The sequence below is a fragment of the Chaetodon auriga genome, chromosome 9 (genome assembly GCF_051107435.1).
Source record: "Chaetodon auriga isolate fChaAug3 chromosome 9, fChaAug3.hap1, whole genome shotgun sequence".
In the NCBI taxonomy this organism is placed as follows: Eukaryota; Metazoa; Chordata; class Actinopteri; order Chaetodontiformes; family Chaetodontidae; genus Chaetodon; species Chaetodon auriga.
Window position 1 is genome coordinate 10670803 of NC_135082.1, and position 24724 is coordinate 10695526.

Genomic DNA, 24724 nt, shown 5'->3' on the forward strand with positions numbered 1-24724 from the left:
GACCTTGTGTTTATAGGAGCTTTCAGTTGTAAGTATGCAGTTATTGTAGCGTGATCTCAAAATCAATATAGACTATATATAAAGTTCTGACATCCTGCTGTCTTTGTATGATCATTATAAGAACACTGATTGCAAGATTACACTACATAGTCAATTTTCATTGAATGTTTCTTTTCCAGCAGACTTTTCACCCACTGTGTCTGTGACAGCAAAGACTGCAGACTCCTTTGAAGCTGCTGTTAATTTAATTACTATTTCACATTAATGACTTTGGTTTAGACCCACATGTTAAGGGTCAATTTTCTTCAGTTTGTTGGCAAGCATGGTATTTTTTCATCCTCCCACTGCTCTCATACTTAGCCTTGTAGCCTCAATAATTGCTCCAGTTTGATGGCAAAAACAGACTTTCTATTGACTTTTCACTGCTGCAACAAACAGTTACAGTTATCTTGGAATGTATGCAAAACGTATGGGCTGCTGAAAGATTATAATAATGTCTTTGTGTGTTGTTAGAGGTCTATATTGGACAGTATACGGTTGACTTTTGCAGATTTGGTTTCTGAAACACTCATCTCAGAGCTGTCACAGTCAACTTACTCGTGAATATTGCTTTATGGCGCCAGTTTTATTGCAAAAAGGGGACTTTCACTGGACACTCCCCTAAAACCTTGGACGTGGATGTCTGCGTCTCTGATTGGTTGTGAAGCCCCAACCGACAACACCTGCTTAACTCCTTCATCCAAATTGACACCCGGGGCTCTGAGAAATATAGGCAGCATCCCTTCCAGCTCATGCATTCAGTCCCACAGCTGCCCCGTAAGACATCAAGCCGCAGCTGCGCTGATCACTGATCCAAGGTGAACGCTCACACACACACACACACACACACGCACACACACTCCCACACAGCCGGATCTTTACTGGGAATCGAAGCGCGCTGTCGGAGACGCAATGTTGGTCAAACTGGCCGTGGCGCTGCTGGTTTTGTCAGTGCTGGAGCAAGTGGTGGGATCGGATAATATTGATATCCACGACAGCCTCCCGGAGAAGCCTGCGAGCCAGAAAGGACGGCTCTCCCTGCAGAATACAGGTAAGAAATAAGTGTCATTGGAGATAAGAATGTGGAGGTTTATTGGTTGCTGCAGCTGCTCACACATCTACGCGGGGTTTGTCCGTACACGTGTTTCTGTGGCTGCAAATTAAAACCATGCTGGGGACTCGTCCGGGCGATTTGAGCAATCCGCTGTTTTTAACTTAAATCCCGGCGCTGCGGTGCGCACCCCTGACCCTTTTTACTCAGATAGACGATATCTTGTAAATACTCTCGGACAGAAATTCAATATGTTAGTAAACTATTAATAGAATGGCACAAGGTAATAGGTAATGTATACTGCCGCGCATCTAGGTGTGCGTGCGCGTTGGTGTACGTATGTGCCTGAGTTATAGGTAACAGTTTCAGGTTTTCTGCAGGAAATCTGGCTTTTGCATGTGTTGGCTGAAGGCTGTCTCTGGAAAATGAATGCTGGGTGATGTGTGCAAGCAGGTTAGTAGAGCAGTTCTGGTTGTAGTAGCGTGTTGGTTGGTCAGCGCCGAAGGTAGGTTTATTTATTGAACCAATCCTCCATGGAAATCGAGCTTAAATACCACAAAAAGACAAGCGTGGTCTGCCTTATTAACACAAAGCACTAACACCACGCTGGAGTGCTGTCTCTTCCCAGAAACTTGTCGTTCACATTGGCAGATTTTTTTTTTTTCCTCATACACAGCATGACTGGCGACCCACCATGTGAGCCTATGTCAAAATGTTACAGCATAATTGTTATCTCGCTTCCACGCTGAAAAATAGGGACAAACTCCAATGCAGGTTTCACAGCAGAGACCCTGGTCACACCACTGTGTAATTCAATGCACGTTGCGGCCAAGCTCGTACGATCCAAGCACATTCCCATGATGCCAAAACAAGCACTGCTGACAGCGGCTCACTTTTCTTGCGCACTAAAGTTCAACTCTGTGCCTACAAACCCCGCAGCAGCTCTTCCCCCCCCACCCCCCCTACTACTGCCCCCCAACAGAGGTTCTTTGTTGACAACCGTGATTTTCGAATAAGTCACACTGAAATTGTTTTCTGTGGTCAAGACGGTGTTCTTTACGCAACCGGCGCGCACCTCCGACTGAGGGAATAAATATTCTTGCGCGCATCAGTTATCAGCTCCAAGACAAATCACGCTTGTAATTATGTTCTACTTGGGTCAACAGTTTGGGTTTTCATAGCCAACGTGAAACACTATGCGGCCTGCTGGCTCCCAACACAACATGTAATTTGTCATATTAACTTAAGAATGAAACACTCTCAACGATGTCACGTAGGGTGAGCAGCCGTTTCTGTGACGGGCTCCCTTCTGGTATTTAGATGTCTGGTAATGCATGCTCGTAGAGCAGTTTGGGATTAAAACAGAGACTTTCTCCTGGTAATTTCTGTCTTCAGTCATTTGTTTTATAGGAGCTGATATTATGTCTTCACACATAAAATATATATACTTAGATATTTTTTGACTGTATCGCTGCTGTTGCCCCCACCCCCACCCCCATGTAGCTAACAATGCACCTTTTTAATGACCTTATTTGAGTGTCTCAGCTCATCTTCAAATGCAATAAGGAGAAACTTGTTGATGCCCATTTAGTTGACAGGCAATAGAAATGACTGCATTTGTGTTTCCTCCACAAGTTAAGGCTGTATCTGCAATGCACCATCCCATCTCAGTGCTAGGCAGTGCTGGATTGTGGTGCAGAATGACACAGTAATATCTGTCACCAAGTGTTCCTCTGCAGGAACCTCTCAGCTTGGGAAATTAGACTTCTCCCCCCCACCACCACCACCCTGCATCCCCCTTTCTCTCTCAGGCTCTAGGTCATGAACACACGAACGACCGCCTGTGTCTGTGGAAATAGCTATGCGCCACATCAGCTTTGTGATTTCGCGCAGCAATCAGTGCTGAAGTGGAGTTTTGCCTTCAAGCCGTATGGTCTTCATTGCCAACACGCCTGTAACTATCTGCTGCCGTCTCTGCTGTGAACAGATGATAAGGTCCCTCCCCTAACCTGTTCTCTCTTTCCAGCTGAGATCCAGCACTGCCTGGTGAGTGCAGGGGATGTCGGCTGTGGTGTGTTTGAGTGCTTTGAGAATAACTCCTGCGAGATACGAGGGCTACAGGAAATCTGCATGACGTTCCTGCACAACGCTGGCAAATTTGACTCTCAGGTACTAAACTAGTCTGTTTTTGCAAAAATGGTATAACCAGAGGCAACATTCCTTTTCCCTTTCACTGATTCACTGCCCCACCCTCTTCATCCATGAGCAGATTTATTTACTTGTGCTTTTTTTTCCCTACATACTTATCAGTTTTTCTAGAAGTGCCGTAGTACTTGCACACATCACATAATGTCTTTTCCTCTCTTGGTAAGCTCACCTCTCTCTCAGTGGACTGGTCCATGTACAGTTAGGACCAAGTGTCATGAGCCAGTTGGCCAGAAGCCCAGTTAGCTCCCTTTTCATACATAGTGGAAGCTGAAGCCCTGCCAAGCCAGGCCTGACTGGGCCCTTAATATGTGTTACATGCTAGGAACCTACATCTATGGCAGACAAAGAAGACTTACACGATTCATTGCTATTCATGCAGAATTCCATCACCCTATTCTGTATTAGAAGCATGCATTTGCAAATTCACAAAGAGTATGCACTCCAACACTGCTGAAACAGGTGCACACATCTCCAGAGAACCAAAACCTATAAGTAATACAGGAGACAACAACTCTGTCTCAAGAGTTTGCTCAACAGTTATGTGTCTGTGTTCATGTAGGGGAAGTCCTTCATCAAGGATGCTCTGAAGTGTATGGCGCATGGGCTACGGCACAAGTTCAGTTGTATCAGCAGGAAGTGTGTGTCCATTAAAGAGATGGTGTTCCAGCTCCAGAGAGAGTGTTACATCAAACACAACCTCTGCTCTGCTGCTAAGGAGAATGTGGCTGTCATGGTGGAGATGATCCATTTCCAGGATCTCTTCCCTAAAGGGTGAGTGGCTGGTCTGGAGAGCATGTTTTGAAAATATTTCCTCTAGCCTGTCCCTTCTCTTTTCTCTCTGATTGTTTATCTTCCCTGGACTCTTCTGCCACTTTAAGCTTGTCCATGTATAGTAATAGTACCATCCCATGTATCCCTGTCACTTTCTAGACCTAGATGTATTGTAGTTCCAAATGTTAAATCACAAGCTCTATGTGAGTTATCTGCCCCTCTCTTTTCAGTCCATATGTGGAGCTGGTGAATATTCTCCTGAGCTGCGGAGAGGAGGTGAAGGAGGCGTTGACACGGAGCGTCCGGCTACAGTGCGAGCAGAACTGGGGGGCTCTGTGCGACAGCCTGAGCCTCTGCTCCTCCTTGGCTCCCTCTCCTGCCGGCTCTGCCGCCGAACACCATCGCCGCCCCTTGCCCTCCCACCCTGAGCCGGAGCACCCCCGGCCACCGCGGCAAGGTGACAAGGACAAACCCGGTAAGGCGGGCTTCAATGCTCACCCACGCAATCGCAGTCAGGGACCACGACGCCAGAGTCCAGAGGCCGAAGTGGTGGCTGAGCAGGAAGACCTAGAAGGCCACTGACATCCGGAGGTGAAAGCGCAGGAGACTGTCCCGCCCTTTGACCCGCTACAACATTTAAAAAACCACACTTGCAGACTTATATACACCTTCACACAAAAACACACCCTCGCACACACAGATACACTCTTCTCCAGATACACACACACACAAATTCCCAGTCAGACTGAGCAGAAGGAAACAAGCCCCGACCTTTCCTGTCCTTATTCCACCCTCTCCAGTCATTCCAGCAGTCCCACGTGTTAAACTTGCAGGGTAATTGTGGTGTAGCTTTTACTGTTATGCCAGACTGTAGGCCACGATTTTTTTTAAATGGAATAATAATTGTTATTATCATGATTATTTCAACTGTTAGGACTATTTTGGCTCTAATATAGCATTTCTCAAATCATACTTACTGTAAGATTTGATTATATTTGTATTATTTATTTTATTCTTTATGCAATGTTGAAATATCAAAATGTACATAGAAATATACTTATCTATATTTATATAAACATGTATAAATATAGTTACAATATGCAATACTGATATACTATAGAAGACATAGTATATGGTGTGCTGTCTGTTGTTCTCTTCACAGTATTGCACCCATCACACATTGGTCTGTAGATATGTAACATACACCATTTGTTGTTTCAGAGTGGGAATGTGTATTATAATTATAGATACTTGATGGTTAAATACAAATTGTACAGGTTTCAAGTCCAGTTCTGGCACATATGAATTGTAGTGCATGATGGCCACCAAGCCAACAAACTTGTGCATTCTTAAAGTGAAAATCCATTTTAAAGAGGATGCAAATGTAATACTATGAATATGGACAGTTATTTCACACTTGTATGTATTGATAGGTCTCTCACAAAGCTAGTAATAAGAGAGCCAAGACTGATCTCTGATGTCATCGAACAACGCTGTCTGGGCACCAATGAATGGGAGAGCGAACAGAGCAGGCGCAGTCTTATGGACTATTGTTTCATAGTGCAACTCTGACGTGTTTCGTGGGGATGCAGAAAGTATCGCATCACTCTCATTCATTGTTAATACAGCCTTAGAAACGGTGTCTCGGTGACATTACAGATTAATGCCATGTTCATAGCTTCAGGAGATATTATTGTTCTTGTTCACAAATCATAATTGAACTGTCAAATGTTATACATTCTCTCTGAGTTGCTTTTCCATCCAACCGTCAGCTATCAGTGAACTGCAGCAAAGAGAGGACGCTTCATCAAGTTTTGATGCTAAGTCCTCTCAAATGTAAAAAATCACACACATCAAGGTGCCTAAACTTGTTATTGTCCACAGTGACCGCTTCTCTGTGATTTAAGTGAATGGATGACACTGTGTCATGGGGACATTTAATTTACGAACAATTTTATGATGACGTTGAGCCACAAAAGTCTTAGATTTTGCACTTTGGATGATTGTCAGTTTGTGTTGGACTGCTACAGGTTAAGACATAAGGCCAGGTTACCAGAGCAGTCGCCCTCTAATCAGACCTTACTGTATAGAATATTTTATTCAGGCCACCCTGGTTACTCAACTAACTAAGTACAGCACCAAGTCCTGTATCCCCACATGCTCCTTAGGACCAGATTGAGCCCCTTCATTAGAAGAGCAATGTTACTCTTTTGTGGTGTCCCAGTGGGCAGGAACGAGGCTTGACAGAAACCCTCCAGATCTCTGGCCTCTCTAAATTAGCCCTTATTCCTCTCTGGTCCCTTACCTAGGTCAGGAGAGACATGAAGGCCTGTTATTCTACCCGTTAGAGCCGCAGGCAACACAGCGAGGACCCAGGAACTGGGTTAAGTCCACACACGGGGGCTCTGGCGCTGTTATTCTAAATGTTATATTTACCGAGGCCACCAGAGAATTCCTCTGGGCCACAGCCAAGAGCCAGCAACACAGAGAGGCAGAGAGCAGTGAGGAGCGAGAAGGAGAGAGACATGCTCAACCTTTTTTTTTTTTTTTATATATATATATGTATGATGATTCACTCCATCTTTACTTCTCCTAGCACTCTTCTTCTCTTCCTCCTTTAGGTCGCAGACACAAGCTTTTGACCATTTCAGGCCAGTCACATGCTTTAGCTGTGGAAGTGCAGTTTGTGAGCACGCTACACCACATGCTGGGAAGCGATTGGTGCAAAAAGAAAATAAAACATGCTCAGATTTTGTGGCTCAGTTAAGGGGTTTTTCACTTTTTTGCCCTGATGTACTTAGAGTAAGGTAACGCTTTTCCTCCAAATCATTTAGTCACTATTATAAGCTCCAAGGGATTGAATCATCAGTGAGGCTTTCAGGCTTTTCTTTTTTATTCTGTTGTGGAAGTTGGGATTCCTGTGACATCCCAACATGAGACATAAGCTAATCCTATTGAGAATGTACTGTATGTATGTAAAGTGACAATCTGTTTCAGCTCTCTGTCATTAGGTTTGATATGGCTTTTTGTAATAATGTAGTGGCTTGAATGGCTGTTCTTTATGTGTTCAGAGGAAAATAAAACTAACCACGTTTCCTGTATTGTTAGTGCTCAATCACCACATTATGTGTTTTCCTCTGTTAAGCACAAGGACTCTGCTTTCACCGTTGAAAATACAGAACATGGTCTAGAAGTTTGTAAGTCACCTGTAAGACATTGGGCATATGATCTTATGAATATCTTTGGACTTATGAAGTCAGATGTATCTTGTTATCATTAAAATATGTTTGTCTGTATTTTGTACATGTTGTGTCTGTCACTATAGTTTTTACTTATACTGAAACCTCATGATGTCAGGGCACAAACGTCATGACAAGCACATTCCTGTGGCACAAAGAATTCATACAAGAGGGCAAAACTCTCAGTGACTTTCAGACATTCAGCAAGCTGGGAGCAGGTTAGCAGAGAAGGCCTCGTCGTCTCAGGTATACACAAGTTAAAAGACACCCTATTCTCGTTTGACTTGCTGCCTAGTTTCTGACAGTGAAATACGGGCTGTGATTAAAATTTCAAGGACTGGAAATATCCTCCCTATTGAAAGACCTAAACATTTACGTCAGCAGCACTGGATTGTATGCAATGCTTGGGGTGTGTTCAGGGTGTCAGTTTTTATGAGTTGCCCCAGCAGTGTACATTGCCTCACTAAACATTTAGACAGTGCTCTGATTTGAAAGGCAGACTTTCAGCTGTTGTTTTGGAGCTTTGAGCCATTCTAGAGTCAAGTATACTGAGGTGCATTTGCTCTGGCCACATATGGAAATTTGACACCCAAATCTTGACTTCTTTATTTCAGTGTGTCTTCAGTGTGACGCAGGGTTACATGCCGTGTCATAACATATCACACAGCTTCTGCAGTATCTGCAGTTGTGAAGCTGCCTTGCACGTCCTGCAACAGCGCCACAGCTTTTACCAAGTCATGTCTGAATGTGTAGTGACACCAAATGACCACTGGGTGGTGACATCTCTCTTTTTATTGACGTAAAGGCGGCGAGTGGAGGCAGGTGCAAGTATTAGAATTTTAGTAGGTGTGAGCTGAATGACTTGATTGAGGCTACAGATACTTTTAAAGCTGAAATAAACAGAATATATATGATTTTTAATAGCCATAACTATTCACAGGAAATTGAGACACTTTAGACATCAAATATATAGTATTTGATGTCTAAAGTGTCTCAACTTCCTGTTGTCCTCCTTTCTTTTGTATTACAGGAAGTACACATGAACAGTATGTCTGCAAGCAATCTAATGAGGAACAACACCAACAACGCGTTTCTACTATGTTAGGACTGCACTGATGAAGCTGAGCTCTGTCATGACGAGTGCTACTATGCATTTGATACATGACAACGAGTCTGTCTCCAACTCCAACTTTGCTTTAGACAGAAAAGACAGTGCTGGGAGGATTACATCTTAATTTCCAAATATGTTGGCATCATTATTATGGACAAGTTATAACTTCTGCAATAAATCAGCGTTTGCATTGTAATTTTTCTTTTCTTCCTCCACCCATAATTGGAAAAGGCAGTGCGAGCACTAAACAGTGTGCTGACATTGTCACCTGCACATGGTTGGTGTCACATTATAGTCAGGGTGCTGATAAGCGAGGCCACAGGATTCAGTGTGCTACGTTCACTGGGACTACAGTATGTGGGAGAAATTATGCTGTGTCACACTCAGCTTCCAACAATACATGGAGTCTGAGATGGATGACCTCCTGGCCAAACAATAGGCTGATGGCTGTACCAGAAATCTCCTGGCTTGCAAGTTGGTATGGCAACGGAGCCCTCTCAATATGGAGGCAGCAGTGATCACATCTGAGAGGAGGCTGAGCAGCAACAGAGAGAGAGAGAGAGAGAGAGAGAGAGAGAGAGAGAGAGAGAGAGAGAGAGAGAGAGAGAGAGAGAGACTGTGTCTCTGGCTGAGAAACCTGAGACAGTCAGCTGTGGGTGCTTTGTGAATATCTATCCTGAGCTCCAGTGTGAACTAATGAATTAATGACTGGGTGCCTAAGTTCCATGGATGAATCATTTAGGAACCATCTCGGGTGAATGAGTGTACCCCACTTGTGTCTACTGGTGGGCCTCAGAAAGATAAATATCCTATATCTACCTAAAGTTAGTACAACAAAGAATGAATATACTGTGTGATGAATAGTCATGCCTACCTGTTTAGCTGCATAAAATAAGTGGAACCTCAGCAGCAAGGCTCAGTTTCACAGGGGAATACAGAGTGTGTTGCTCTCAGGCAAGAAAACGCTGACACAACTCGCTGTGCTCGAGTTACTGTCAGCCTCAAAAGACCTATAGCAGGCAGGAGTTTACACAAGATGGTGGATCTCAGTACACATGCAAACACACAACTTTACACATGCACACACTGTGCATATCCCGGTGGTATTAAGTCAACAGAGTGACATTAGCCACGGTCAACGGTTCACCAAGTTGGTAGATACTGGCCTGAAGATAGCAAACCAGTAACCCAGGCTTAGCAGTCTGTTATTTTCAAGAAGAAACCAGGAGATCGAGACACACTGTTGTGTTGTTAAACCACCCCAACAGGCCCTGCAGCACATGGGAGTGGGGTGAGGTTTTGTGTGCTTCTACTACAGGATACAAATGAAGGGTGGGTCTGCCTTGGGGGACTGGAGTTAACAAGACTAACTCAACAAGTAAGCAGAAAATAATACTCTGAAAGACTGGGGTGGAGAGTAGCTGAATTTGGGGGCTTTTTTTCTCTCCCCTTTTTGGATACATTGTAAAACCAGTAAGTCTACCTAACTACAGGTTCATTTTGATGAAGGATTTTGCTAAAACTGTTTTTAGAGAACAAAAACAACCTCATCCAGCAGCCCACAGTTGCTGTGTTATGGGTCATGAAGTTGCTAAAGTAGCTTTTTCAAAAGTAATTTTACTCCCACTTGAGTAATGAGTACTGCAGATCCAACAGGAGTGCTTCTGTTGAAAAGGATACCCTTCTCTCTCCGGGTGAATGATCATTACGGTTTTAATGAATTGGCTTTAGCAAAGGGATAAGCACATCTATGTCAGGTTCTGACTTGCAGCTAAACGTCAGATGAGGGAGACCACATTGCCTTATATAGATGTTGATTTAAATTCTACTAACTGAAGGTATGATATGGTGATATGATCAGAGCACAGCACAGATCTGACTAAAATTAATCGAGCTCTTTAGCTCGATCACATGCTTAAAATAGCAGCAGCTTATTTTAATGAGATTGCTATGCAGCATTTTGCTTTGGCCTTGGGTTATAACAGTCAAACCAAATGCAACTAAATGATCTATCTATCTATCTATCTATCTATCTATCTATCTATCTATCTATCCATTTGCTTTTTCCAGGCCTGTCTGATACATTACCCATCGCCTGATCAACTGCTACAGGCTGAGGTGGAGGTAATAAACATTTGCCTAGCCAAATTTACTCATCTGTATTTAGAAGGGTTGCAAATACTAGACATTGGGTTTTAACCCTTTGTGCTACATTGGCTCACAGTACTCTTGTATTAAAATATCTCATTTTGGTCTTAGTTGAGGGTTTAGACAGAAATTTAATGTATTTCCCTTGGAGCAACTCCTCCCACTGATTTCAAGGCACCCTTATTTGGGAGGAGAACGACTTGAGTGCATGTGCCATTCATTGAGAAGGGGTGATGTGGGCGTGACCTCAAGGTATTCACCCAATCACATGTTAGATTTCAGGAAGGGGTGGGCGGGGCTTTACAGGGAAATCCTTACACACAGTGGCTGGTGGATTATGACGGGGGCGGGGCTTGTAGACGGAAGTGTCTCCCGACTGGTCCAGCTGTCATCTAGAAGAGAGAGGAGACCATTTACACCGGCTGCCTAGGAAATGCAGAAAAAGGGAAAACGCTAAAATATGGCAACATCAAAACGATAAGGTCATGACGCCGAACTGAAAGTAGGTATGCACGACATATTACCAAATACACATGTTTGTCGATGCGTTTGAACAGCGGTCGAAGTTGCGTTACGGTATTTCGAGATGTAAAAATGATGACAAGGATTGGTAGGCTGTGTGACATTGAACATACAGGACACGAAACAGACGAGGTCGTCTGAAGAGCCACACACAATTTCCAATTAGCCTGTCGTGTCCTAGAAAATTCCGCCGTGTTGTCGTTGATAAGGGTGTCGTGTACGTTACTGGGAATTCGAGAGACGTCGTGGCCGCTGAATTCGTTTGTCGCCTCCCGGCTGGTTTGCAAATATGCTACAGCGTCTCTGCGGTATCGGCTATTATCCTAGCCTAGCGGCTCGCTGAAGGGAACTACCCTAGATTCAGAACAGACAGGAGACGTCATCAACATTTTCCTGTATTTAAATGGTTGCGTATGAGGAGGTCATTGCTGAAAAAGGAAGATTATTCGGTAAGTGTCCGTGCAGTGAGCCACCACAGCGCTTGACTGTTCACGGATGCACTGTAATGCATAAACGCACTTTGAAATTGACTGCTGGGATCTGCATGATTAATAGGGCACATGGAAGGTGGCGGAGCAGCTGTTAGCTTGCTGCTAGCTGCGTAACGACCTTTGGAGACGTCAGCTTCACCAGCCCGGACTGCTAGCTGCCTACGCTGGTTAGGCTGGGTGTTTTCTGTGGTTGCCTGCCTGCTATTCGAGGGTTATATTTCATACAGGCCTCCCATGGCCAAGCGAGTCAATGATTTAACGTAATCTCATTGATTGCATCACAAGACCAGACAGGGTGCAGCCAAAGCACGCTCACTGGGTTTGGCGAGGCTTGTTTTTTGTGTTTGTTTGTTTGTTTGTTTTATCATAGGCCAGAATAACTTGAGGTGCAACAGCCTTAATGCTTTTTGTCACCCCTTCCTACTCCTCCCTGCCCCCCCCAACCCGCATTTTAGGATAAAGAAGACGGTGAAAGCCAAAAGTGAATTGAAGATTTTCTGGGTGTCCTAAATGGGGGACTACGGGTTTGGAGTTCTGGTGAAGAACAGCAGCGGTAACAAATCTGCTTTCCCTGTAAGGATCCCTCCTCACCTCCAGCCCCAGCACCCTCACCACCCCTCCAACCCCCCCAGCCCCCCTTCCTTCGTAAACAACACCTGCTCCACCAATGGGGGCAGTGCTTGGCTGTTCCCTGCTGTAGCTCAACACAGTAACATGCAAGATGAGATTCTGGAGTCAGACAAGTCCAAGGCTTTGGACCTCCAGGACATGCAAGACAAGTCTCAGGTCCAGGCCCAACCCCAGGCCCTGTCTCCTGGTCAGCAGGAGGCTGGGGGAGGCCTAGGAGAGATCGAGGGGGCTCTTCCCGAAGACGGCTCATTGGAGAAGGGCTCCTTGGAGAGTAGTGGTGGGAAGGAGAAGCTCAGGATTGAGTCTCCCGTGCTAAGCGGGTTTGACTACCAAGACAGCCTGGGAATGGGTACAAGCTGTGCACAGTCCACCTCCTCGTCATCCTCGCTGACCAGCTTTAACAACTGGTCTCCTGCTGTCCCATCCACCCAGTCTCCAGTGGTCGGGGAAGATGTTGGGTTCTTTGGCCCATCTGGCTCAAATGCCAACGGACCTCCCCTGCTGTTCCAGAACTTCTCCCACCATGCCGGGCCTGGCTTCGGAGCAGGAGGTAGTTTTTCCCCGCAGATTGGACCAGTTTCCCAGCACCACCCACCCACACCTCACCCCCAGCACTACCACCCACACGGTCAGGGGGTCCCTCAGCAGCACCGTCGCTCCCCAGCTAGCCCCCACCCACCCCAACCCTCCTTCCCTCCTCATCCCCATCGCACTGGACCGTTCACCCAGCTGCCCCACCTCGCTCCTGCCCAGAGCAAACCCCCTTCACCTTGGGGAAGCTACCAGAGCCCCTCCACTCCCACATCCACCTCCTGGAGCCCCAGTGGGTACGGTGGCTGGGGAGGCACACAGGGGGTTCGAGAGTACCGGCGGGGGGTAGGTGGAGGGATGACGGGTCTTAACTCAATCTCCCCGCTGAAGAAGTCTTTTCCTAACAACCAGGTAGATGAGATTCTCATGGTTCATTTCATAATAAAATCTCATTGCATTCGTTGATGTGATGACACACAATACTTTTGGCCAGGAGACATGTCTGAAACTCATCCAACTGTGCTACAGGTTCCCTCTCAGAAGTTCCCCAGAAATAGCTCTGGCTTCAATCACAAGGGTTGGGTGGAGGACAGTATGAGCCGCAGCGACAGTGTCTACCCTTTCCAGGTGAGCTTATCACAGGTAAAATTCAGGTTGGTGTTTCAGGAACTACTTGGTGCAATGCCCAGTAATACTAAGTTCAGTTGAGTTGACATTCACTCGACTTGGGCTGCGGTCCTACATGACAGCAAATTGGAAACCTTGCCAGTGTGTCCTTCAGGGGCAAATTAAGTTATTCCTGTTAAACACACTCATCTGTATCAAAATCAACAAATAAGCCATTGAGCAAAACAGGATATGTGACGACTAAGCCAACTAAACAGATGAGTTGAAACTTATTGTGTGCGTTTTGTGTCTGACGTCTTATCTAGATCTTTTCAGTGAACGAGAGCAGTCTTATCATCTGCTCTGATCACATGGCCTTCCTCTTGTCCTGATTTGAGAAGTCTTATGTTTTAATGCAGCTCTGTGAGGTCTCAACTCATTTAGACACACAGTGAAGCAGCCTCGCTCATGTTATGTATTACTCATCATAGCATTACTGGAATAGTTTCAAATGCCAATTTATCTTTCTACCTTAGGTTATTCATTTAGGATTTGAATAGCTATGAAATGGGCAAAAAAGAGGATGCATTTTTTAGCTTTTTAGCTCTGATGCTGTCAAATACAGTGGAAAGATGGGATTTGTGTAACACTCTGGACTCCATTTTATGTTTACAGTGCTTTCTGTTGAATGCCTTTACGGGGATACTCTGCAGCTTTTTATTCACTATTGGCATCATAGCAAACTTTGTCTGGGCTCTCGCAGCTTGTGCTGCTTTAGATGGCGATGTGGGAAGTGAGGACGCTAATTGTTGTCTTCCTCTCTTTCAGCAGGAGAGAACACGGTCCTTTGATGGTTTCAGCATGCACTCTCTGGAGAACTCACTGATTGACATTATGAGGGCTGAGCAGGATTCCTTGAAAGGTTGGTTCCCACACTAACAATAGCGCGGAAAGGATAGTTTTTCTCTCTGCAGGCTGTAGATAAATACAAGTGTTAGTTTCATGTATTTTGACAGCAAGTAGAAATTTAGTGATATTTTCACAATTTAACAACTGATTGTGGGTTAACAAAACAACAGAAATGTAAATACCAGTTTGGTGATGCTCATAGTGTTGGTTGAAGGTTCGTCTTTCAGTCAGTTTTAGTGAGTGTTTACTTGTGATTACACTTCTTTGTTCATACAGATACACGTGTCGTCATGAGACTTTGTATCTTGCAAGATCACATAAATAACACACTAATGGCACGAACAAAAGCAAATACTCATAAGCATCACCAGATTCATGTGTTCTTGTGGGGCTCGGCATCATTCAAGACTTGTCAATATCGGTGACAATATGGCACTCGAGTTTTGGGACATGCTAAAAAGGCTGCCACAGGCACAATTTGGGCAGCACTCATAAAATATTGAGGTTAGATCGGCAGCACCAGGTGTATTAGATGTTACAGTTTTGTTTTTTTTGTCGATGTCCTGTAGGATACTCTGCATAAGTGACCTTTCATGCGAGGGCTGGGGAGCACCAATCAAAACGTATAATATATTGGATTTAATATTTAGTATTGGACAGTGGTGAGATGTCTCCCTGTATATAATTTTCCATCTTAATTTCAAGAGAGTGTGATTTAAATGCAGCATAAGTATTGATTGATACTGAACTTCAGTGCTTTGTTAGTGCAAAGCACAGTGTGTGCATAGCAGTGAGTATCAAAAAGCACCAAAAGCTGACATCTGCATGTCTGGATAGATTCTTGGATCAGATAGTTACTGATTTGCCCATTTTAGAGTACTTCATTTAGGTAAATTTGTACTTTGATTGCAGCTTTAGTTAAAAGCATTTACACTGAAGAAATATGGCTTCTTTTGTCCCGTGAAATGGATTTGTAGGAAACGTTGGTTATATTTCTCAAAGTGAAGTATCAAAAGTATGAACTTGAGTGTTTGAACACATCATGAATGAGACCCACTTAGATGGGTTGCAGTTCTGTCGAACATCACAGTACTTTTCTGTCTCACTCTCCATAATTCATGAAAACAATCACCTGCAGCATTTTTGCTGTAGCGACTCTTTGATCTCGGCTAACGCTCTCATTAATAAAACATTTCACTTCAGATTTGTTGCAGTCAATCTTAAATGAACCTCTTTTCCATCACAGCCAGCTCGACTGGTGCTAATCTGGGCCAGCTCATGCAGCTTTTTTGAAACTTCTTGTTTATGACAAATGGCAAGACGACTGCCAGGAGGGGATTTTAGCTTCCTCAATAATAATAATAATAATAATAAAAAAGATCTGTTTAGAATTTGTACAATTGTTGAGTCTAACACACATTCTTGGACGTATTCATACTGTTTTTCTTGCATATGATTTTCCACTAATGTGAACTTTTGTTTTCATGTAAGAATAACTTGAAGTGCATTTGAGGCATTATTTGAGACATAGGACAGAGCACGTTGTCTCAGCTATTCAGCATAACAGCAATGGCTTGGGGAGCAATTTGTACGTAAGGGAAATTAGTTACTGTAATATCACTCCTGCTGGGAGTCATTCATGGCATGTTGTTCTGAAGCCTCTCCTCTTTTTGTCATGTAGGACGCTACAGCTTCTCTCACCAGGGTGGAGACGGGCCTCTACCTATGAATGGTATGTAAATGACATGCATACAAATGTCCAAGGCTGTAGTAGAAGTCAGGGCTTGTGATTACGATCTGCCAAATGCAGATAAAAAAGTCGCTCTTTAAGAAATCAAAAGGCAGCACTTCATTGCCATTAAAATGTAGTTGAATGTAATTTACTCACATTGAAACAACAACCAAAGAGAAACCTCTGGCCATCATAACCACATGCCATAAAACAAGTGGTAAAAACATAAAATGACTCGAGACGTATCATTTGTTTTATACCTTTCAAAGCTGCTTTGATAGTCACTGTGGTACACGTCCAAAATGGCTCACTGAAAGGAGACCAGAGCAAAGCAAAGTAGGAAAATAACGCTGTTGTCGGGGTCATTCAGAGACAGCAAAGAGCAAATAAATGATACCACAAACACGCCGTCAAAGGCAGATGATCTACTTTTGTAATCATATTCATGTTTGCAGTGATAATGAGAATCCAGTCATCAGTTTTTCTATGCATAATGATGAGCATTTTATTTTCAAACACGTTGATTCACGCTGCGTTTCTTCACTCGTACGTGCAGCACAAGAAATCTTAAGTAAGAATGCAGGTCACCTTCAGTTTGCTTTACATACATAAGTGATTAATGAGGTATTTGATCACTCTGGGGTACAATTACATGCCATGTTATATGATGAATGATTTCAGCTCCCTCTTGTTTATGCAGCACATATTTTTATTGCTCCCACTTTCAATCCCAGTTTATGGATGAAGGTGAGAATAGATGTAACAGATGAATGTCTTTTTTTTTTCCTCTAAAGGTTTAGATGTGTTTAATGAAAAGCATTTTGGCTCGTGGAAATTCAAAATGGCTGCTCCTTTAAGATATTGTCACCATGTTGGCTGGCCATCCAACAAATGAATTGTTTGACTTGTTGTTTATCTTGTGTGCCTTTTTTAAAAACAAAGAAAAGCCATATCAAGAGTGTTTTGTGTTGTCTTACATGCAGCGAGAAGTTATGGCAGAAGACGAGGTAAAGCTTGCGAATGTGTCTTGTTCTCTTCAGTGTTATTTAGAAAGCAGTAATGGGTCCTGAAATAATGACTTTGTGGTTTTGCTTCTGTGTTTGTCTGCTTGCCTGTTCACTGTCATTGATTACTGTGCCTTGAATATTGTCAGGGTTTAAGCCCCTGTTTCTGTCTGATGTAAAGGTTGCCAGCCAAGACCTCATAGTGATAATGCTCATGCTTTTAAATCGTGTCATCATAAATAGCACTCATGGCTGCTTTTCTGTGTGTTTCTTGACTTGATTTAATTTATTTGCATCTAATCAAATTCCCTGCTCATTGTAATATTAATACATTCTCAAAATTGTAAGAGTTGTGGTTCAGCCTGACTTGCGGTGAACCGATATGTGTAATCCAGATCATTCTCTCCACCAGGCCATTCGTCTCTGTTCCCCATGGAGGACGAGCGCTCCTTCGGAGAGGACGAGTCAGGTGACCAGGGGCTTGCTGGCCTTGGTTCAGCCCACTGCTTCCCCCACCTCAACGGTGAACGCGTGGAGCGATATTCTCGCAAGGTGTTTGTTGGAGGGCTGCCCCCAGACATAGATGAAGGTACAGACATGTGGCGGCTGCAGATGATTCTTCTCTAGCTCTCGTTTTCTCGTATACCTCGTCGGTGAAAAGCTTTAATGTATAATAATAAACGTATAATGTTGAACTTTTTTCTTTATTTGTTTTTATGGCATCCATTAGTTTTGTATGTTTATAATTTTTGAGAATTTATCATAAAATGATGTAAATTCTACTACCTCCATTTAACTATACTCTGTATGTATGAAACTCTAAATCAAATTTGGCTTTGAGCACTAAAAACCAGTACTGATTTGCTGACCAAATTCTCTTTTTCAGATGAAATCACTGCCAGTTTCCGCCGATTTGGTCACTTGTTTGTTGACTGGCCCCATAAGGCAGAGAGCAAGTCCTATTTTCCACCAAAAGGTGAGTCAAACCGGTTGAACACTATGTTTCTAGCCCGTGTGTTGACTCTACAGCGCTGTGAAAATGTGCTCACTCATTCCTCCGTATGTCCAACCTTTCCAGGATATGCATTCCTGCTGTTTCAAGACGAGAGCTCCGTTCAGGCCCTGATTGATGCCTGCATTCAGGAGGATGGCAAGCTGTACCTGTGTGTCTCCAGTCCCACCATCAAAGACAAGCCTGTGAGTGTGTTGTTCTGTTTAGCTGCTACATGCATGCTATCCATCTCTGTTTGTTTGGTCAGTTTACGCCGTCACTCGTGTATCGTATGTTCAGTAGATGTTGCAGTATTCTGCCCCACAGCACAGAGGGGGGGCAAATGTGTAAGTGGTGATCCCATCGGTTGGTACATCTACGGTATTTCACTCCAGGGGTGAACTGAAGAAATGTGTTAATCCATATTACACAAGCAGCAAGCTGCTTTCATTATCACAGTCCAAAACGTATGTTGCTCACAAAGCAGTAGCTCGTGATTGAGAGGAGCTTCCTGTTTTTTCCCATCTTGGTTTTTGTAGGTCCAGATCCGGCCCTGGAACCTAAATGACAGTGACTTTGTAATGGACGGCTCTCAGCCACTGGACCCGAGGAAAACGATCTTTGTAGGAGGTGTCCCTCGTCCCCTGCGTGCAGGTGTGTGTGTGTGTGTGTCTGTGTCTGTGTCTGTGTCTGTGTGTGTGTGTCTGTGCGTGTGCTGACCTCCACATGTGTTGCAGGCTGAAATTGTTTTGATCACATTAACGTTTCACTTTGTGTGGCTATTCCAGTGGAGCTTGCCATGATCATGGACCGTCTGTATGGGGGAGTGTGTTACGCTGGGATTGACACAGACCCTGAACTCAAGTATCCAAAAGGGGCAGGGCGAGTAGCCTTCTCCAATCAGCAAAGCTACATTGCAGCCATTAGTGCCCGATTTGTTCAACTGCAGCACGGGGAGATAGATAAACGGGTGAGTGCATCTGATGTTTGCAGGTTTTAAAAAAGAAGCGTGGATGTTCATGAAATATTAATTCCCACCTATCTGACAGGCTGCTGTGCATGCATTGGAGTTTTCTCGACCTCCATTTTAACACAGTTTTCTTGTCATCCATTTTGTCTCTCATTCTCAGGTGGAAGTGAAGCCATATGTCCTGGATGACCAGCTGTGTGATGAGTGCCAGGGCACCCGCTGCGGGGGGAAGTTTGCTCCTTTCTTCTGCGCCAACGTGACCTGTCTGCAGTACTACTGTGAGTATTGCTGGGCAGCCATCCACTCTCGGGCCGGCCGCGAGTTCCACAAGCCGCTAGTGAAGGAGGGAGGGGACCGACCACGACACATCTCCTTTCGCTGGAACTGAGGCGAGAGGGCAGGGGAGGGAGACAACGCAGGATCGGGGAGGGACTGAGAGGAAGGGGTAGTTAGGGAAGGGGTACGGGCTACGATAAGAAAAATAAATGCACTTTTCTTTTAAATTTAAAAAACAAAAAACAAAAACAAACTTAATTTATTTTTTATTTCATTTTATTTTTAATTTGGCCTTCTAAAAGAAGTAAATGCTAAGAAGAGAGTGAAATCCCATTTATGTTTTGACTTTAAGTGTGCATGAGCATATGGATGCATTAGATTTGGATTTAGATGTTTTCTGACTTGACTGTACTTTCTTTTCGTGTTAGCTGGCAAAGCTGCTTACATTTGTTGTCAAGAGTAACATAAAATTTAAGTGAGGTTCATCATACCTAAATCAGTATACTAACTATGGAAGTTGGGTTTAAGAAGGGTGCATTTTCTTACTTTTTGCTTGCAGGATTAGAGAACAACTGTACCATTTACCAAAGGTTGAGGAGTGCAAATGGTTGGGTTGAACAGAGGAGGAACACCGTTTCAGATGGTCAGACAATTGAGTTTTTTTTTTAAGAAGCTCAGTGTATAGCATCAGGCCACGTCACAAAAACAAAAATCTCCCCTCAGTCTGACACACACGCTTGATTTCTAACGATTGCTGGCATGAGGTTTTAGGTCTTGGTTTAAAAGTCGACACTTTGTAACCAGAAAGGGCAAACCAAAGATTGGCCTAAAACACGTCATCAAAAGCAGATGTTGATCTGAGGGTTTTCAGGATAATGTTGTGTCCTCACGTCGCACGGCGGAGGAAAGGCAGGAGGAGTCTGGAGTTTCGGTTTGTGGGTGTCGGCTAATAAAGACACAGCCCTCAGGGCTCAGGTATTGGCAGTAGTATTTGCTCACTTTATATTGTCAGGGATATTAGCACTGGAAGCTGACATGCTAATGTAGTACAAACAAATGGGAATGCACAGACCAGTCTCCCTGAGCTGTCCTCATGGTGCACCACTGCACGCTCTACCATGACTGGAGCTTCTATCACAAGTGTTGTGGTTGGATATGGTAGTAGCTAGAATTTGCTGTCACAGAGATAAAGATATTATTTTATACATGGCCTGCTGATTTTTGTACAGTGTTTTATAGCTGATTATTTTGTCATGAACATATATACATTTATTATGCACTACTTTTCTAAATATTTTTTTCAATAGTCATTTTAGGCACATTTTTCACAGATGGGAGAACTCCTTTTGCAATACCTCATTTTTTTCACTTGGTGAAAAATAATTTTGTACCTTTGTTACTAAGAGATCTGCATTTATGGTAAACTTAATTTAAAAAAGAAAATGAATGATATTAATATAATTTTCAATTAGCTTTTATATATTTAAGTGCTGGTAAATCTGAAAATTGTCTGGTGCATTGGTGTGATTCTGTAGATAAAAAAAAAAAAAAATAAGGCTATCATTAGCCAGTCATATATGGATTCTCCTCTGTCCTAATAAACATAATTACAGGATCCTAAGGCATGACAAGACCTTTCTAAACTGATTTTGATAGTCTTGAAAATATATTCTGACATTCTCTCCTAGCTGTAGTCAGTAAGATTATCAATAGGGTAAATGTTTTGGCTTTGGTCAATGTGAAAACTTCCCTTCTATCAGCGGAGTGGATATCAGCTGTTTGAATATTTAGATCCTCTTTCTGGGACTGCCTGTAAGTTCTACTTATTCTCGGCATGCATAATGTAATACAGAAATAACATGGCTAGTGTTCATGCAGGACCTAATGTAATGCACTAGATCTCCTTTTTCCTTTTTAACTTTCTTTTCCTTATCTCTTTGAGATCACCTCTCTTGTAGCCTCTCTTTACATGATGGAGTCTGCCTTCCTTACACAGACATGATGTTTATGCAATCTACACAGTGACAACACTTTGGATGCGTTTTTGTAATGTAGAGGACACTCAGTAGGACATAGGTGAGGAGACTTGATCACTTGACCCCCTTTGTGATGTGGCATGCTTTGGGACATAACCTGAATGTGATTTAATGTTGCAAGTTAACTTTGAGCCATTATGTGCAATACTTATTCTTTCCAGAAACAAGTCTCCGCAGTGTAAGTCATTTAACCCATATAAATCATGCAGTCATTTACACATTATTTGTTTCCTATTGTTCATGCTGATGTCTGCAAGAAAAAATAAGTAATTTATACCTGAATTTATTTTTAAACATTAGTTTTGTGCTTATTTACTTATTTTGCTACTACCATGCTACTGTGATTGAAAACATTGTATATACTAGGTCGATAATGTATTTAGCATTTGCTATATTTTCAATTGAAATGTATAACTATCATTTTGATCAGATTTTTGTTATATTTTTGGGGTGATGTGTTAAACTCGTTGTGTCTAGTTTTTCTAATTGCTGTATTGTGCTCCACATTTTCAGATGAAAAGAATTGATTGATTTTGTCTGTTAGTATTACTTGATTGCAAAATTTCAATAGTTTTTAATTGTATGCTGGGAAGATTATATTTATTAACTTTTTTTTTTTTTTTTTTTTTTTTTTACCTGATATCATTTTGATTTTTATTAAGTCATTTCACATTTATATGTAAGTTCCAATTTTTATATTTTCTTCCTGATTAATTTCCGCTACAATACAGAAGTCAGTTTTTATAGTTGGTTTGTAGTATTGAAGTAAAACAAAGATCTAATGTCATATATTCATTTGCTGCCAACTGTTTGTAACTGTATGCATACATTTGAAGTATTTGTAATGTGAGATGTTGAACGAATAAAACGGCTGTGAGGAAGAATTATATGCCTAATGATGATTTACAAGAATTACGGTTTTTCCCTTCGTGTCAGTATTTTCTGAGAGGACATTGGTAATTGATTTGCCTGAAGGTTTTCTGGTAAATCTCACACCTGATGCCACTGTTGTGTGACAGCACTTTATTTTGGCACATCTGGCGGCCTCAGCTGAATCAGGTCAGAGGTATTTATAGGCTGGGGCTTATTTCAGGCCTTAGTGAGTGCTATTTAACTCACCTAAACCTCCTGCCTTTTGTCCCAACAAAACCTTTTCCATTCTATAAAAGCCTGGGGGTTTTTTTTCTCAGAAGTATTCACATGGGCAACAAAATGTCATGAATTAGGTCACTGAGACAGCCCTTTTACATATAAACAGAATTTGACTTAAAACTGGCTGAAGTCTTAGGAGTGAAAAGGCCTATCACATCAGGGAGGTCTTCCAAATAGATGGTTTTCTTAAATATTTATTACTACAGTTCAGAGGAGAAAGTACTTTTTACTTCATTAATTTTTAGGTCACCAGTTATGTTACAAATCAAGATTTGACATACAAAACTTGTAGTGTGTTGTTTATAGATTAAGTTTGAGTATAAAGAGCTTAAAATGAGCTCCACCTTGATCAAACACAATAGTTAAATGATACTCTTGTGTTAATGCATCAGCAGTAATTAATCAATAATAAAGTAGTATGGTGCTAAAGGGGACAATTCGCTAATAATACTTGTGTACTTATGGATAGTGTTGATGAGTACTTCCTCCTCTACTGCTTCTTGGGAAAGCTGCTGTAGTTTCTCAGGCTGTAATCGTACCTGAGACTCTTCAGATAGGCCTGTGGATTCAATTTACAAAAGTAAGCAAGTTTTCAATTTACACATAATAGGATTTTTGAGATTATTGCAGAGACAATTTTGACATTATCCGGATAATACTGCCACCTACCGGCTGACAGCACTACATGCACTATTTGGGACCACAGAAAGGAAACGCTGAGTCCAGCCAGTTGGGCAAGATAAACACAAGTGTGTCTCTAACGTAGAATTTAGAGAGAAAAAGATGTCGCCAGTAAGGACTGTGCATGTGCCCTGGTTTGGCTCACAGCAGGGCCCCAGTCAAAGAGATGAACCGCAACCAGACTGCGCCATTGAACAGACTGAGCTTTCCCGTCAGGGCCTGAGGGGCAGGCGCGGGAACAAGCGGGGTGACGTTGGAGGTGAACAAACTCGGTCCATTTTAAAAGTCAAACTACCAAAGCTCAACAAGAAGGCGACAAAGGAGGACAGAACACATAGAAGATTGATGTCAGAAACTGCCGCTAGTAAAACCGAGACAACTGAGAGCAGAAAAGGTGGAGTTAATGTTAGCTTGACAGGTTATCTTAAGTTAGCTAGTTCGGTTAGCTGTAATGCTAGCTAGTTGGCTAATGGTAATGGCTGCCAGTGGACTGGACTAAACACAGCAAAAGAAAATGTACTCCTGTTTATTTTGGCTGGAAGAGAGAAGCACACAATACACTACAGGGCAGTGGTTCCCAATCTGGAGGTTATCATGAAATCTTAGCGTTATAATGAGCCTTTTGGCTAACACTCAAATTCACAGTGATGTTGATCGATGTACATGGTCAGTATAAGTATGTTAGATAGATAAACAACAAAACTGTATAAACTAGTATATTGTGCGAGTGGACTTCACTGTCACTCTGTCACTGTCAGCAGACGCCTCATATTAACATTTATTTTGTTCTCAGGTGCTGCCACTGATTGTGACGCTGTTGGTGGAGATGTTTTCTCTTTCCCCCAACGACCCACCGGCAAAGCAATAAATGAGAAGAAAAAGGTAAGTCCTGTGCAGAGTAGACTTTATGGGCTATTATGAAGACTAACAGGAGACGACATTGAACAAAAGAAAAACAGTCCACTCAAAAACGTTATTCTGAGCTCCTTAATAACAAACAACAAACATGGTAAGATGTCAGCTCCAAAAATCCATTAGGCCCACTCTGCGTTGAAATTCTCCTGAACTAACAAGTCATCACTGTGTACTGAGGTGACCAGCTCCATGTTGAGCTTTCTCTGTGCCAGTGGAGATTATACATGCCTGAATGACAAAGGCAAGGGTGGGCCATGCCTCCCGCTCATCACGACAAGCAGGAGCATTATTCTGGCCTTTCACAGTATATCTTCAGCTACACTGCATATGGCACCATCTTCGAGGTTGACATTAAATACGTGCGTCACAATCAGTTCAAGTTAAACCACTAGTCATAGAAACTATGTTGAGTCCACCCATAAGCTTTGATGAATGACACGTGTGTGATATTTACTTGTTTATTCTAAAGTATTTGTTTGGATAATGTATAACTAGGGAATTCATTCATCTGGTCTTCAATACCAGTATTTGAATGTTAGCTAATACAGGTCAAAGTGTGTGTGTGTGTGTGTGTGTGTGTGTGTGTTCTGTTAAAACCAGGGCAAACTTTTCAGACCTTTGTCACAGTAGATGTTTTGACATGCCACAGTAGAAGAAGCACAACTATAAAACTAATGATGGCTCATTTCTATTTAGTTATGGAGACATATG

At 42.8% G+C, this 24724-nt stretch overlaps 2 protein-coding genes across 8 annotated transcripts; both read left to right on the forward strand.

The window, feature by feature from the left end:
* The first annotated feature begins 791 nt into the window (after positions 1-791).
* On the forward strand, positions 792-7372 carry stc2a (stanniocalcin 2a). The gene is made up of 4 exons (XM_076739882.1): positions 792-1090; positions 3117-3259; positions 3858-4069; positions 4300-7372. Exons 1-4 carry the CDS (start codon positions 952-954, stop codon positions 4649-4651), a joined length of 846 nt encoding a protein of 281 aa, XP_076595997.1. The 5' UTR covers positions 792-951; the 3' UTR covers positions 4652-7372.
* A 3552-nt stretch (positions 7373-10924) lies between these two features.
* Positions 10925-22149, forward strand: LOC143325678 (cytoplasmic polyadenylation element-binding protein 4-like). Of its 7 annotated transcripts, none has more exons than XM_076738928.1 (12): positions 10925-11069; positions 12036-13152; positions 13270-13368; positions 14176-14269; positions 15938-15988; positions 16972-16995; positions 17405-17581; positions 17879-17968; positions 18071-18189; positions 18523-18637; positions 18772-18953; positions 19114-20766. In XM_076738928.1, the coding sequence occupies exons 2-12, from the start codon at positions 12091-12093 to the stop codon at positions 19339-19341; spliced, it is 2241 nt and encodes a 746-aa protein (XP_076595043.1). In that variant the 5' UTR covers positions 10925-11069; positions 12036-12090; the 3' UTR covers positions 19342-20766. The 7 variants fall into 7 exon arrangements, with proteins under 7 accessions (XP_076595043.1, XP_076595048.1, XP_076595046.1 ...); XM_076738931.1 differs by having other exon boundaries at positions 10958-11069; positions 14179-14269; positions 19114-22149; XM_076738929.1 differs by having other exon boundaries at positions 10958-11073.
* The last annotated feature ends 2575 nt before the right edge of the window (positions 22150-24724 follow it).

Excerpts from the sequence above, each read along its gene's own strand:
- stc2a (XM_076739882.1), top strand. The coding sequence starts at position 952 with ATGTTGGTCAAACTGGCCGTGGCGCTGCTGGTTTTGTCAGTGCTGGAG. Across the intron at positions 3,260-3,857 it reads CTGGCAAATTTGACTCTCAG|GGGAAGTCCTTCATCAAGGA; the intron begins GTACTAAACTAG and ends GTGTTCATGTAG. Across the intron at positions 4,070-4,299 it reads CAGGATCTCTTCCCTAAAGG|TCCATATGTGGAGCTGGTGA; the intron begins GTGAGTGGCTGG and ends CTCTCTTTTCAG.
- LOC143325678 (XM_076738928.1), top strand. The coding sequence starts at position 12,091 with ATGGGGGACTACGGGTTTGGAGTTCTGGTGAAGAACAGCAGCGGTAAC. Across the intron at positions 17,582-17,878 it reads GCCCCCAGACATAGATGAAG|ATGAAATCACTGCCAGTTTC; the intron begins GTACAGACATGT and ends TCTCTTTTTCAG. Across the intron at positions 18,190-18,522 it reads CCACCATCAAAGACAAGCCT|GTCCAGATCCGGCCCTGGAA; the intron begins GTGAGTGTGTTG and ends TGGTTTTTGTAG.